We start from the raw sequence: 13,533 nt of genomic DNA on the forward strand, positions 1-13,533 counted from the left end.
ACACAGCTGTTGGGAGAGAAATGGCAACATGTAATAAAACACAAAGGCACAGCGAGTAGCTGGAAATGGAGCGTGCTGCAGACATTAACCGCGGTCTCCACGGTCTGTGACTCAGAGTGGACATTTTCAAGAACTTTTATTTCCACTCGGTGGATCTAAGAGCCCTTAATGGGAGATTTAAGTGAATTATAGTGGTGCCAGGCATGCAGACAGAAGAGTGTGCGGTCTTCTGGACAGCTAGACAGTAAATTCACAGCCTCAGATGGGCCTTTATTGTGCTTGCTGAGAGAGGCCACAACACGTCCATCATCTCCAATAAACTCTGCTGGGTTCGGTTTGTTTGTGCTGTGCGCTGCTAGCACTGATACTGATACAGGTTGAGCTGTAACAAATATTAAAAATGTCTGCACCCAGGGTCAGGGTGAATGCCATTACTGAAAAATAATAATAATAATTAGCCTCAATGGCATAATGAAAAAAACTGGGTTTGTTTGTAAGTACACTCAAAAATACCCAATGAAATAAGGCTGAATTAAAAAGATTTTGAAGAAGGTTTTTTTTTTTCTGCAAGTTATATCGGTACACCAGTAGGTGGCAACAGTCATTCCCTCAAACTCTTCCTTCCAAATCACTGATTTATTTAGAAACTAACAAACCATAAAATACAATTTCATTCCTTGAAATAAAATGAGTGTTAAGTAAAATAAAATAAAATAAAGAAAACTTTCAGCTACTTGCAAAGGCAAAATTTATTATTTTTTGTTAAAGTTGTGTGAAGTACTGCAATAATAAGTTAATAAAACATACATATTAAATAAATATTGACAAAACATAACAAAATTACTAAAAATGAAAAGAAAATATAAATATAAAATCTACTTCAAAATAATGCTAAAATAGCATTGCTACAAGTGACTGTTTCCATGAGTCACTAAAGCATTTACTCGACCAATTTGATTTCATTGGTGGGGTCAAAACAGTAAAAGAAATTTTGACTAAACAATTGTGAAAAGGAATGATTAATGCTTCATTTTTGGTTGAGAATTGTGATTAAATGTGTTATGGATGTAAAGCAATTACCGGTAATATACAGTATGTGACCCTGTACCACAAAACTTTAAGTGCCAATTTTTATTAAAACAAAAAAAAAGCTTTCTATTGATATATGGTTTATTAGGATCTGAAAATATTTGACTGAGATACAACTATTTGAAAATCTGGAATCTGAGGGTGCAAAGAAAAAATCTAAATACCGGTACTGAGAAAATCGCCTTAAAAGTTTTCCAAACGAGTTCTTAGCAATGCACATTACTAATCAAAAATGTAATAAATATCTTCATGGAACATGATCTTTACTTAAAATCCTCATGATTTTTGGCATAAATGAAAAATCAATAATTTTGACCCATACAATGTTTTTTTGGCTATTGTTACTAATATATATATATATATACACACACCCCTATGACTTGAGACTGATTTTTGGTCCAGGGTCACATATAAGGATTTTCTGAAATTTGCGAGAATGACTTATGTATATTTTCTATGCTTTAAATATTTTTCTAATATCTATTTTTGTTTTTAATCACAATTTTATCACATTTGCTGTGAAAAACGGCAGGCAAGGTAAACTGAACTGGTCCAGCAAAAAAAAAAAAAAAACTTTTGTCAAGCCTTGGATGTTAGACTTACTGACCACTGTTTCTGTAAATACTCCCTCTACAGAGTGAGACAACAGAACCAACACAGGACAAAAGCTGGACAGGGCCTAAGAGCAGATTCCTTCTCCTCAAGCATACTGAGAGTCATGTGTTGTACAGCTTTATTGTACAGATGCTCAGTTCAAGCTACTGTAATTCTGTGATCCATTTTGAGTTGTCACTCTAAAGAGGTCAGCTCTGTACATGGAACAGGGCATGAAGATAAGACAACTTCTGAATGGATAACACCCTTAGTCAAGCAGGAAAAGTGTTGCATTATAAAAAAAAAAAAACACTAAATATCATCAGTCAGAGAGAAATGAGTCACCCTACCTCATTGAAGAGCACTCGACCGCTCTGACCCTGCATGCCACTGACAGAGTATGAGCCGCTCCTCCATGTGCGCCCGAAGAAGTGCTGGTGACCCGAGTCAAACAGGGTCACGCGCAGCTGATACTGGAGCGATGCCGGTGACTCTGACTGTTGTTATGCAACCACAGGAAGAAAAGGAGAAAAAAAGAAAACAAAAACATAGCTGTAATCAAGGGCATGTACATTTTTTTTACAATAATTCATCAAATAAAAATAAAAATTCGGTAGCCGACATAAGATTTCAAGCAGTGACTGTGTACCGCAGTGTGACACAAAGTGTGTGTGTATGTAACTTCCAGTTTTTAGGCAATATAAATAATAAATAAATATTATTGATAAGTGATATAATTGTGTGTGTCTAATATATTATTACTAATAAATATTTTATAGGTTAGAAATTCATTATACCTAGCCTACAAAATATATAAAACATTATGTAATACAATATAACTTTTTCTGATAATTAATATTAATAGGTGTGTTTATTTATTACTAATAAATATGTATTTTATATTCTACAATTTCATTATACATACTGATTGTATACTATTATAAATTGTTTTCAATAGATAGTTAGATAATGGAAAAACAAATCAATTAATATTTACTAATATATATATATATATATATATATATATATATATATATATATATATATATATATATATATATATATATATATATATATATAAAAACATAAAAATAATGTTTTTATGTTTATATATATATATATATATATATATATATATATATATATCTTATTTTTAACTTAAAAATAAGAAATATGGGTGGAAAAAATTCTGAAACTGCTCATGGGTACACTTGATGGTTAAAATTTTAAATATGAGAAATTATGACACAATTTAACAATACATCTTTACTTGTCAATGTCATGTATAACATGCACCTGTTTTAGGTGAAGTCCATCGATGTGTCTGAAGAGCAGCTGTAGACCTCGAGAAGCTCCTGGAGCTTGTCTGGCTGTCTGACTGTGAGGCGGGATCACGCGGCTGCTCAGGAAAGCGGTGTTCCAGTCAGACATGAGCGGAGTTTCTTCACAACTACAGTATAAATCGAGCGGGGAACGATTGTTAAAAGAAGTCGGTCAGTGAAGCGTTAATGTCCCCTGGCAAACATCCCTGAACACGCCTAAAAGCTTCACAGACTGTTAAATCATCCCCGCAGGCGAAGTGAAGCGCTTGTTACTTAATTAAAATCAGATCCGGGATATTGACAGAATGCGACGCTAAATCACGCAGAGACTTTGTTTAGGCTGCTCATTCATTTCTGTCTCTCTCTCTGCAGTACACAACTCTTTTTTTCTCCTGCTAACGCATTTCGAATGTAACCAGGCTAACTTTACACAATAACAACTTCCTCCATTTCACTGTTATGTTCATAATCATAACACATATAATGAAAATGCGGGCTCAGCTGGTCGCCAGGAAGATATTTTCTCTGTAGCGGTTGCCATAGCGTCTGTCAGCCGTTGCCAGGGTGAAATAAAGAGTGTTTTGGCGCTTTCCTGCAGGAGAGAAGTGCGGGTCTGCCATACACTGCCCCCGTGTGGCTCGGTGGTGCTTTGATCCAAGCGCTGTTTGCGGTTTCGCACTGCTAGTTCAATTTTACCACGGACAATTTTGAAGCCGTAGTCATTAAAATAGTAATACTAATATTAATGAAGTTTATTGTTATTAAAAGTTTATTAAAACTACAATGGTTGACCGATTCTCCCGTAGTCGTAGTCCTTGAAGCTTCAGCATTCACTTTTATGTGGTGGATAAATGTGAAAGTCTGTCGAAGTAATGTTAAACACATATACGGTGTACATTTTAGGACATCTTCAGACCTCAGTCATTTAATTATGAATCTTATTATTCATAAGTGAAATTAAACAAACTTTCAGTGTTGTTTTCATTTTCATCCACGAGGTGGCAACGCGCGTCTTGTGGTTGTTTCCATCTCTCTGCAGACAAACAGCGAAAGAGAAACTTCGTATTTGCGGAAAAGAAAACATGCACAAATTAACAAAACCCAAACTGGTTAAGATTAGAAGTGCCAATGAAGCCAAAAAATACGGAATTGCAGCTGCTAACCTGAAGGAGCTGATTAAAAAAGGATGTAATTTACTAAAGGTATAAAAAATTTGGTTATTACTGTCTGATATATAACGTTAACTGTACAAAGCGTTCGGATGCCGCTGCTGTCAGACATTCATAATTCATATTTTATCCACAGGTATCTAGCTCCAAAGTGCATGTCTGCTTATACGATGATGGGACAGTGCTTACTGAAGAGTATTTCCAAAATGTTCCCGATAACACAGAACTTGTTCTCCTGCCCGAGGGACAGAGCTGGAATGGACGTGAGGGAGTTTCGTTGACTTGACTGACACTTGGCCTGAAACTGGAAACTGATGCTGCCTGAATATAATAACTATGATGTTGTGATCAATTATAAAAATGTAACCAATCAGATTGCTTTGGCTTTTTCATTCTTTACAGTTGTACATGAAATAAATCAAGTTCTGGGTCTGGACAGAGACTCAGACCTTCTGATCAGTGCAGCAAAAGATCTTCTGTCAGATGAACAGTCTCCCAAGAGGCGCAGAATACTGGGAGACCTTCTGTGGAACCTGAGGGACAACTCAGAGGTGGAGAACAGAGAAGAAGACAAGGACTGGTTTGAAGGTAAGTGAGGGGAAATGACATAATGTGCATTTATAACATATGGGTCCTGTAACTGATTAACTGAGGCAACTTTAATACAGTTACACATTTTCATACATACTCAATTGCTGTGATTCTTATTTGTTTTTCTGGAGTATATTTGACACAAACCTAACCTGAATTATTTCAAATTATTACCTTGTTATCACACTTAATAATAGTAAATAATGATAATAATTGGTTTTTATATATATATATATATATATATATATATATATATATATATATATATAGTAATTACATCTAACGTTTATCATTTATATATTAGACATTTAATGATATCTTTATATTTTTAAATGTGAATATAAATGTAATATGAAAATGACTGTATACAGTAAGTTTCATATACAAAATGTGTTGCATATTTGTGTTTTTTTTTTTTTACATTTTCTCATGTGTATATAACAGGTATTGATGGACGGTTTAAAACCAAGTCTGCTTACATGAGGTATAACTGTGAGAGCAGAATCCGAGGATATTTAAAAGAGGTGTGACAAACGGCGCTCAGTTGGTTTTTGAAGTATTGAAGATATTTATTGTATTTAGTAGAGTTTATCAGTTATTTCATGCAGGAAAAGAGCCCTGCTGTTATTCTGAAGGAGATGCATTGTTCACTGTCTGCAGGTTGATGGATATACAAAGACTATTCCAAATGTCAAGGCAAAAAGTGAATATAAAAAGATGGTGGAGATCCTGGCAGAGAAGCTGAAGGCTGCACGGTATAACGGCACATACTTTGACCGATCGGAGAGGGACATCAACAGGCTCTGCACTGAAGAGGGCTGGTTCACCTGCCAGGTGTCATTTCTAATGAGTCTTATTTAGTTCAGTCTAGTGTCATTTTTCTTTGAAGGAGAGTAATGAAACATCTCTCAATCACTGCTTTGTCAGTATTTCCTGTAAGATTCTGAAAGACTTTTGTGCTAACAGGGTGCCTTTGATCAGAACAACTGTGCATTTCTTCACTCAATAAACCCGTACGGGAGCCGCGAGAGCAGAATCCTCTTCAGCACCTGGAATCTGGACCACCTGTGAGTACTACATCTCAAATGGAGATGTTAAAATAAAAACATAAGTACTCTTAGATTTTGATGTACATTTTAATATCAAAATATCAGTATTTAGCTATTCTGATTAAGATAACATTTTAAAATACATTTTAGAGACTAGAAATAACATTCTGAAATCAAAAAGCTGGTGTTTTTTTTTTTAGGATAGAAAAGAAAAGGACGGTCATCCCCACACTCGCTGAGGCACTGAAGGGCAGTAAGATTGCCGATATAAACGTGGATTATTTCTACAAACTGTTATTCACAAGGGAAAACCTCAAGCTTGTTCATATCGTCTGCCACAAGAAAGGGGCCCATGAGCTCAGCTGTGACTCCCGAAAAATCTACAAACGGGTCAGGAGGACTGTGAAATGAAAGCACATCCATAATCCTCTTATGAAATATGCAGCTTAGTGTGAAAGTTTCAGCTTTTGATAAATCACAAGCACTGAGGTTCTCAGGGCCATTTTATCTTATGAAGTTATATTGTGCTTCAGGTTAACATTTTTTTATTGTAACTTTTAGTTTCAGTTATATACCAATTTTTGTACCAAAGCAACATTTCTGTTTAAATTATATGAAAACATTTTTCAGGGTTTTATAACTGTGACCGATTTTATATTTTAACTAAATGTCTTTGAAAAGAGTCTCCATTTGAATCGTGTGGGAACAGTTTATCATGTACAGTTAATGTTCATAGTACTTCCATCAACAAACAATTGCCTTATTTTTTTCTACAAAATATATTCGAGACTTCAATGAAAAATGTGTTTTCCAAAGCTGTTAATGAGGTTTATTTTCTCTGGACGGAGTATTGTAGCTTTCACATGATAATACACAGATGATTTGCCATTAAATAATTTCACAAAAATTGCATGTCATATCCATACAAAGCATTTGGTAGCAAAAAAAAAAAAAAAAAAAAGCACTTGGTTTATCACTTCAATAGAAAAATATAAACTTCAAAATCACACTTTCTAAAAAATTGTCCTTGTATAATTTGTACATAGTAGAAAAGAAACTACATTTTAAAATGTTACATCTTTGAGCCACTTGAAGTTAGTGCAAATTCTGTTCAATAAGATTATACAAATATCATCATATACAAACAAAATTAAATTTCTGTTGAAGCTACATGCATAATATAGTTTGAAATTGTTGGTTTAAAATTACAACTTTTCATATTTTACAATAAAAGCCTCTTAAATTGAGATACTAACCAATATCTTTACATCATAAACATATCAAAGAACAAAATGGCTACATGCTTTAATTTTCAATTATTCAGCACCAAATCTGAAGTGTTTTCTTCCAAAACAAATCTATTCATTCTCAGCAGAGAATGTTAAAAAGTGCCAAATTCATATTGTCCAAACTAATGTTCAAATTGCCTCCAAGGTCTAAAGAGCAAATTTGAGGCACTTGATTGATAAAACTGTATGTGTTGATTTCAGAGCACATTCTGTGTGCAACTAGTGGTAGAAAACCCAGTGTACATAAAGATATAGAAAGTATAGCTTTCTTTCAGCACAAACCCTAATAACATGGTGGTTTTAGCTAGCACAAAATCCTCTTAATATAATTTTGTTTAGTGGCACATATATAATGTTCTTAAGTTTATAATTAGTGATGCACAAACATTTTTGCCCTAGTTTTATCAACACAGTGCATCTCAGTGTAGCTCAAACGTTAAGAAGGCTTTTGGAATAAAATAGCTTGCTTTAAAACAATCAAGTCCATTTTACCAACATGAAACTCCTTCCCGGTCAAAGGCAGATAGATTGATGATTCTGTGAGAGGAGTTGTGTCCTCATAGCTGCTCATCTTCACTGTCCTCTTTGGCATAGTAATGCATGCTCCTGTACTCTCTTCGACTCATTCTTTTGCTTCCTGGGGTTCTTTGTGGGTAATCCTGCAACAGATCGGGTCAGAATCTTAAAACTGCACACATTAAACACACATTAAAACTGCATTATTGAATATAGTTGGGTATTGAGTTTATGCATCACGAAATCAGACACCTGCTGTCCTTTGAAACCCAACGGAGCATCATCAGGCTTTCTTTGCAATAATCCTACATGGTCTTGTATTGACCTCTATTTTAGAATTACTGTGTGCAAACAAAGCCATCTGGCTGCATGTTATTTATCTGGAAAGCTTAACTTAGACCAGAGTCACTGGGGCAAAGGACACATCCTGCATGGGCCCCAACTGATATTTAAAGCATTTAATTCCACTTTTAAGCTAATGTATTTCTTCTTTTATATCACAATAAAAGAAACTACACGTCTTTTCTAAAACAATTTTTTTTCCCATACTTACTGTTAAAACAAGTGGATCAGATATAGAATCAAAAGTAGCAAGCTATATATATATATATATATATATATATATATATATATATATATATATATATATATATATATATATATATATATATATATATATATATATATATATAATCGAGCCTCTAAACGTAAAACTCTGGTCACGTGACCATTTCCATTAGACATGAAAATATTCAAATGAAATTATGATTGTTTGTACTTGAAATTATATTTGTAAAATAAATGTAAAAAGATGTTTGTAGAACATTTAAATTTGAAAGTCAAACGTAATTTCTGGTCACAGCTCGTTATTAAGCTCAGACCAGCGCTACTTTGCTGAATTTCTGCACTGAAATGATACCCAAACACAACAACGTTTTCTGAAAAGGTTTAGCTTACCTGAACAACATCCATGTTCCCAAAGAACTGCTCCACTGGGAAAATGTGATTGCTGTCCTCGTCGAAGAAAATGCTCGGGTCGTCTCGCGTTTGGGGACTGTGAATGACGGTCTGATCCATCTTCGCCTCTGCAGAGCCGCTTGTCAAAGCAGTACACTTGGCGGCAGAGTTCTCCTTACCGCGCCGTTCACCCGGAGTCTTTTTTCCGGGCTTAATTTTGACGTTTTCATTCATGTTCGCGCTGGAGGTCTCCTCTACTTCGCCGTGAAAGGGTCTCTTTGGAAGACGTTTGGCCTCGTCGCTGTCGCCAGCCATCTGCTGCTTTACGCTCGCGATATCAGACGCCGATCTCTGCATCAAACCGCGCAGAACCCTCCTCCGCACAGCCTTCTGTGGATATAAGTCCAATGATAAATGTGTAAATAAATAAAATATCAGCGCCGTTTTAGACGTGTCTGATACATCGTTTGAAAGCTTGATACATTGTAGCGCTTCACTGCAGCCGACAGACGGAAACTGCGGGGAGGAGAGGGTTGGGTAGACTGACACTGACCTTGACTGAACTTTTCACACCAGGCGCGTTTAAAGAGACAGTGCCGCGCACGCGCAGTCTGTGGCTCTCAACGACAATCTGAAACAAGAGAACACAGCTTATCACGTCACAAATTACTTTTGTGCAACTTTTGAGTGGCGTTTCGCTAGAAACAAAGATTTGGGTAAACTATTTTTTTTGTTAAGTACCATTCAAAGACTTTTTGTTGTTGTTGTTAAATGAAGTCCATTTCTTGCTTTTCTGCCTTAAAAGACCGACTACTGCACGAATATGCCTTTTAATAAACAAGCAACCATGCGTGAACAAACCAAATGAATTTATCGTTTAGTTCGTGAACAAACAATGAACTATGACAAAAATGTCAATCAGTCAAGTTCGCAACCAGAAGAGAAGTGTTGCGGAATGAACATGTAAAAATTTAAAGATAAGATTTTCGATTTAACTAGAAAAGGAATCAACACGAAAAGCATGTACGTAAACGGATCTTTATATTAAACCGATTCAAAGATTCGACTCACTCAGTGATTCAAAATCCCCAACCACTGCTGCTGGAAGAAGTTAACAAACTTAAGTTTATGAAAACAACCCGTGAAAAAAGACATCTTGATTATAATACTACAAGACAAGGCACAAAGCTCCAAGAAAAACTCAGTCTATTCACCAAAACTGTAAATTAACGTTGTTTTATAGTCTATCCTAATAAACTAAATTTCACATTGAAACATCGAATTGTAAACGTTCCATTAAAGTCTGTGTAAACTCGAAAGTGATCGTGACAGTTCATGTAACATAAAAAACGAGTTCGCAAAAAAGCGTAACAGCTTTCTTACCTGCTTCGCCCTCATTGGAAGTGTCGGCGTCGTAAACCGAGTGTGGAGTGCTGCGAGTGTTTATCTCCGGTGAACGCACAAGTCCCGCCCAAACGCGACACAGAATCACAAGACTGCAGCTGAAAACTTCACCAGACTTTACTGAGGCGGTGGCCGATACCCATAAATTAGTCCTTGTCTGTTATGACCAGTGCAAACTATTAAAATACATGGAATAGCAAGGAATGTAAGGAATTATTATTATTATTAATTATTAAGTTATTCATCGTGGAAATATGTCGAATGAGTCATAGGCCTAAAGACTGTGACGTGAATATGATGTTATGGATATGCTACTAATGACAGGTTGCGTAAACTGCTTAGAACAGTCCTAAAAAGTTCGTATTTTTCTTTCTTTCTTTTTTTTCTTTCCTTCTTTTAAATCAGTTACAAAAAAGTTAGATTGGTCAAATTTGAGTAAATAAATAAAACAGATGGCCCCTTATTTAACTGTTGGTCAAACTTTTTTTTTTTTTTAAGAAAGTTCTAACAAAGTGGCTATGATTTTGCAACAGGCCCTAAATCCAGCTTCTACTGCTGTTTATATTCAAATATTTGACTCTGAGTATGTAACAATCATAAAACAATTTTCATAAAGGATTTTGTCATTCTTAACATTGCTTCATTTGCCAGACACATGACATCTTCATAGTGTACATTATTAGTCGAGCTAAAACATTTAACAGATTTCACATGGAAAATCGAATGTCAAATGAAAATGTTAACCGGTTTTAAAAGCATTTAAGTATTATGTGGCATCCTGCTGGATAATGCACCCAACACTACAGACCTACTTTATGACGATTTGTGATGATTAAATGGTCTCTGGGCCATGCTTGTCATTTATGGCTATAAACCAATGGCAACTGTTCAGTTGTCTTAGGACCAACATAACCATCAGTTAATCTGGTCAGTAAGGAAACATTTTAGTAGGTAAGCTACAGATCTAATATTAGGCTAAATTGTAGGCTATAACCTGCTCTGAAGATATGTAGATTTTATGATGCAGAAAACAATATGACTTAGACTTTGTAAATGACTAATAATATAATTTAGATACATTTACATTTGATAGGACAATCTAATTTCATGTGTCTTGGCGATATTGCAAATTCTGAGAATCATTAATGCCTTTAAATTGGTTAAGTTCATGTTGACTGACACGTTGATCGTTAAGAACCACACGGTGGCGCTAAATACTAAAAGTATGAGTGTAGTGCTAATCATAATCAACTCCTTGACATCTTCGCGCATCTTTTTGATTGTGCTTGTGAGAGGGACATGAAAAGTGGGTTGCAAACATTTAAAATTACGATAAGCCAGGCCTACTTCAATTCCAATATTTACATGCATTGAATAAGTAAGTAGTACTCCTCTTGGGGACCATCATTTATTCCGCTTGCACAGCTGTCGTGTGTAACCAGAGATCCTGAGCAGGTAGGTGTCCTTAAGGTGGAGGAGAGAGGAGTGCGGAGGGCAGACAGTCGATTGTTTTACAGAATGACTGCCTTCTATTTCCAGCAGTTCAACGATGGAACTTGAAGCGAGAAGAACTTGTTGCGAAGGCACAAGAGACTAAAACGTAGTCTGACGGGAGGAAAGTAGAGAAGACATTTTTTAAGCTTTATCAAAATGCCTTTTTATGGACTATTCGCTCATTTTTATATTTCCATAACACTTGGGAAATTAATTACAGCGGACCTGACTGACTTTTCATGACAAATCCACTGGCGACCCGACTGGACTGCTCTCTTAGGAGCGTGTGCGTAATGGAATCGTTCTTTCGAAAGAAAAAGAATTTAAGGACTGCGGTCAGCCTGACTTTGGTTTTTGCCACTTTACTGATGCTTCAGAAGTTAATAACAGTTGACACGAATTTCAAAGATATCAAAGTCGACGTGAAACGCAAATGGTGTGGCCCCACATGTAAAAGCATAAAGGCTATCGAAAATGCATCAAACGGTGAAGGCTTGCCGCCGGTGGGAAAACCCATGGCAAGAAAATGGGACATGGATACAATTCAGTGTCATGAAAATTCAACCATGAAAACCGAAGCCTGGTTTCGTCGTTTGAGCCCAAGATTTCACGAATTTGTCCTGCACAGACATTGCAGGTACTACCCAATGTTGCTGAATCACCCGGAGAAGTGCAGCGGCGATGTGGATCTTCTGGTCGTGGTCAAATCGGTTATCGAAGAACATGACCGGCGAGAAGCCGTGAGGCAGACCTGGGGAAAGGAGCAAGAAATCCAGGGCTTTAAAATCAAAACACTATTTTTATTAGGCACTCCAGCCACTGGCAAAGACGCGCGAAATTTACAAGCCCTGGTCCAATATGAAGACCGAACCTACGGGGACATCTTACAGTGGGACTTTATGGACACCTTCTTCAACCTCACCTTAAAGGAGGTGAACTTTCTGAGATGGTTCAACATCTACTGCAGTGGAGTTCCCTTCATCTTCAAAGGGGACGATGACGTTTTTGTCCAGATCAAGAACCTGGTGGAACTAATTGGCTTTCGGGTGGAGGAGAACAGAGTGGAAAACCTCATTGTAGGAGACACCATTTTAGAAGCCAAACCGATCAGAAACCGCCAAAGTAAATATTTCATTCCCAAAGAGTTGTATGATGATCGCTATCCACCTTATTTGGGTGGAGGGGGATTTCTCATGTCTTCTCTGGTGGCCCGCAAGCTCTTTGTGGTTTCTGAGAGCGTGGAGCTTTACCCCATTGATGATGTGTTTTTGGGCATGTGCCTTCAGAAACTGAAGATCGTGCCCGAGCTGCATCTGGCCTTCCGAACATTTGGGATCATTAAGCGTAAAGTGACTCCTCTGAACCGGGAGCCGTGCTTCTTTCGCAGCCTCATCGTGGTGCACAAACTCGACCCGCAGGAGCTGCTGCAAATGTGGAGGCTTGTTCAAAACGAGGACTTGACCTGCGCCAGACAAGTCGTAATATGATCACTATTTATTTAGACAGATACGTTTTTTTTTTTTTTCTTTTTTTTTCTTTTTTTTTGTAAGGAAGGATGATGATTACTTGTGTTATCAACTGTAAAATGTAATAAATCGCAAGTCTTTTTATTATTGTCTTATCTACAGAGAACAACTTCAAACCTAATCAATACAGTTTTGAATATTACAGTGTGTAAGCCTAGTATAGACCTTGCTCAACCATGTTTACTCAAGTGAATATTGGATTTTTTCTTCCAATTATTCTGAACACATTCCTTGACTTGGCTTAAAAGATAAAACCCACGGGGGGGTTTATATATATAATATATAAATAGAAAAAGATGCCAATTAAACACAAGTGGACCTGACAACATGCTCCAGTGGAGGAACAAAGCATTAGGCTAATGTAAAAGGTAACCTACATACATGTAACACCTATTTTAGCCAACAAATAATGTAATTAATTGATTATATTTATTTACATTTAAAACAATAGCATTTAAAACTCATGCCAGTTGGCCTAACCTGGAAAATGTTTGACTTAGATCAAACATACATTTAAAATGTATTTCTATGCC

The 13,533-nt window shown here is 36.3% G+C and overlaps 4 protein-coding genes across 6 annotated transcripts in view; 2 read left to right on the top strand and 2 right to left on the bottom strand.

The window, feature by feature from the left end:
• Positions 1 to 3,583, bottom strand: part of nphp4 (nephronophthisis 4) — a 150,488-nt gene extending 146,905 nt beyond the window's left edge. Inside the window, exons 1-2 of one of the 2 annotated variants that reach the window (XM_052563306.1) lie at positions 2,980 to 3,583; positions 2,034 to 2,180 (exon numbers count right to left, since the gene is read on the bottom strand). In XM_052563306.1, coding sequence (XP_052419266.1) covers positions 2,034 to 2,180; positions 2,980 to 3,114 — 282 coding nt within the window. In that variant the 5' untranslated portion in view covers positions 3,115 to 3,583. The remainder of the gene's footprint in view (positions 1 to 2,033; positions 2,181 to 2,979) is intronic. The other variant, XM_052563307.1, reaches the window with a different exon arrangement.
• A 417-nt stretch (positions 3,584 to 4,000) lies between these two features.
• On the top strand, positions 4,001 to 6,499 carry dffb (DNA fragmentation factor, beta polypeptide (caspase-activated DNase)). Its single transcript, XM_052563309.1, has 7 exons — positions 4,001 to 4,207; positions 4,311 to 4,437; positions 4,577 to 4,762; positions 5,210 to 5,289; positions 5,426 to 5,599; positions 5,732 to 5,832; positions 6,015 to 6,499. The coding sequence occupies exons 1-7, from the start codon at positions 4,088 to 4,090 to the stop codon at positions 6,223 to 6,225; spliced, it is 999 nt and encodes a 332-aa protein (XP_052419269.1). The 5' UTR covers positions 4,001 to 4,087; the 3' UTR covers positions 6,226 to 6,499.
• Positions 6,500 to 6,616: 117 nt separating this feature from the next.
• On the bottom strand, positions 6,617 to 10,088 carry cb8h1orf174 (chromosome B8 C1orf174 homolog). Of its 2 annotated transcripts, none has more exons than XM_052563310.1 (4): positions 9,960 to 10,088; positions 9,130 to 9,207; positions 8,577 to 8,966; positions 6,617 to 7,762 (listed from the first exon to the last, which is right to left on the bottom strand). In XM_052563310.1, the coding sequence occupies exons 1-4, from the start codon at positions 9,972 to 9,974 to the stop codon at positions 7,661 to 7,663; spliced, it is 585 nt and encodes a 194-aa protein (XP_052419270.1). In that variant the 5' UTR covers positions 9,975 to 10,088; the 3' UTR covers positions 6,617 to 7,660. The 2 variants fall into 2 exon arrangements, with proteins under 2 accessions (XP_052419270.1, XP_052419271.1); XM_052563311.1 differs by lacking the exon at positions 9,960 to 10,088 and adding an exon at positions 9,318 to 9,340.
• An 843-nt stretch (positions 10,089 to 10,931) lies between these two features.
• LOC127962885 (UDP-GlcNAc:betaGal beta-1,3-N-acetylglucosaminyltransferase 7) lies at positions 10,932 to 13,265 on the top strand. Its single transcript, XM_052562485.1, has one exon. It carries the CDS (start codon positions 11,714 to 11,716, stop codon positions 12,959 to 12,961), a length of 1,248 nt encoding a protein of 415 aa, XP_052418445.1. The 5' UTR covers positions 10,932 to 11,713; the 3' UTR covers positions 12,962 to 13,265.
• The last annotated feature ends 268 nt before the right edge of the window (positions 13,266 to 13,533 follow it).

The sequence above is a fragment of the Carassius gibelio genome, chromosome B8 (assembly GCF_023724105.1).
Source record: "Carassius gibelio isolate Cgi1373 ecotype wild population from Czech Republic chromosome B8, carGib1.2-hapl.c, whole genome shotgun sequence".
Lineage (NCBI taxonomy): Eukaryota > Metazoa > Chordata > Actinopteri > Cypriniformes > Cyprinidae > Carassius > Carassius gibelio.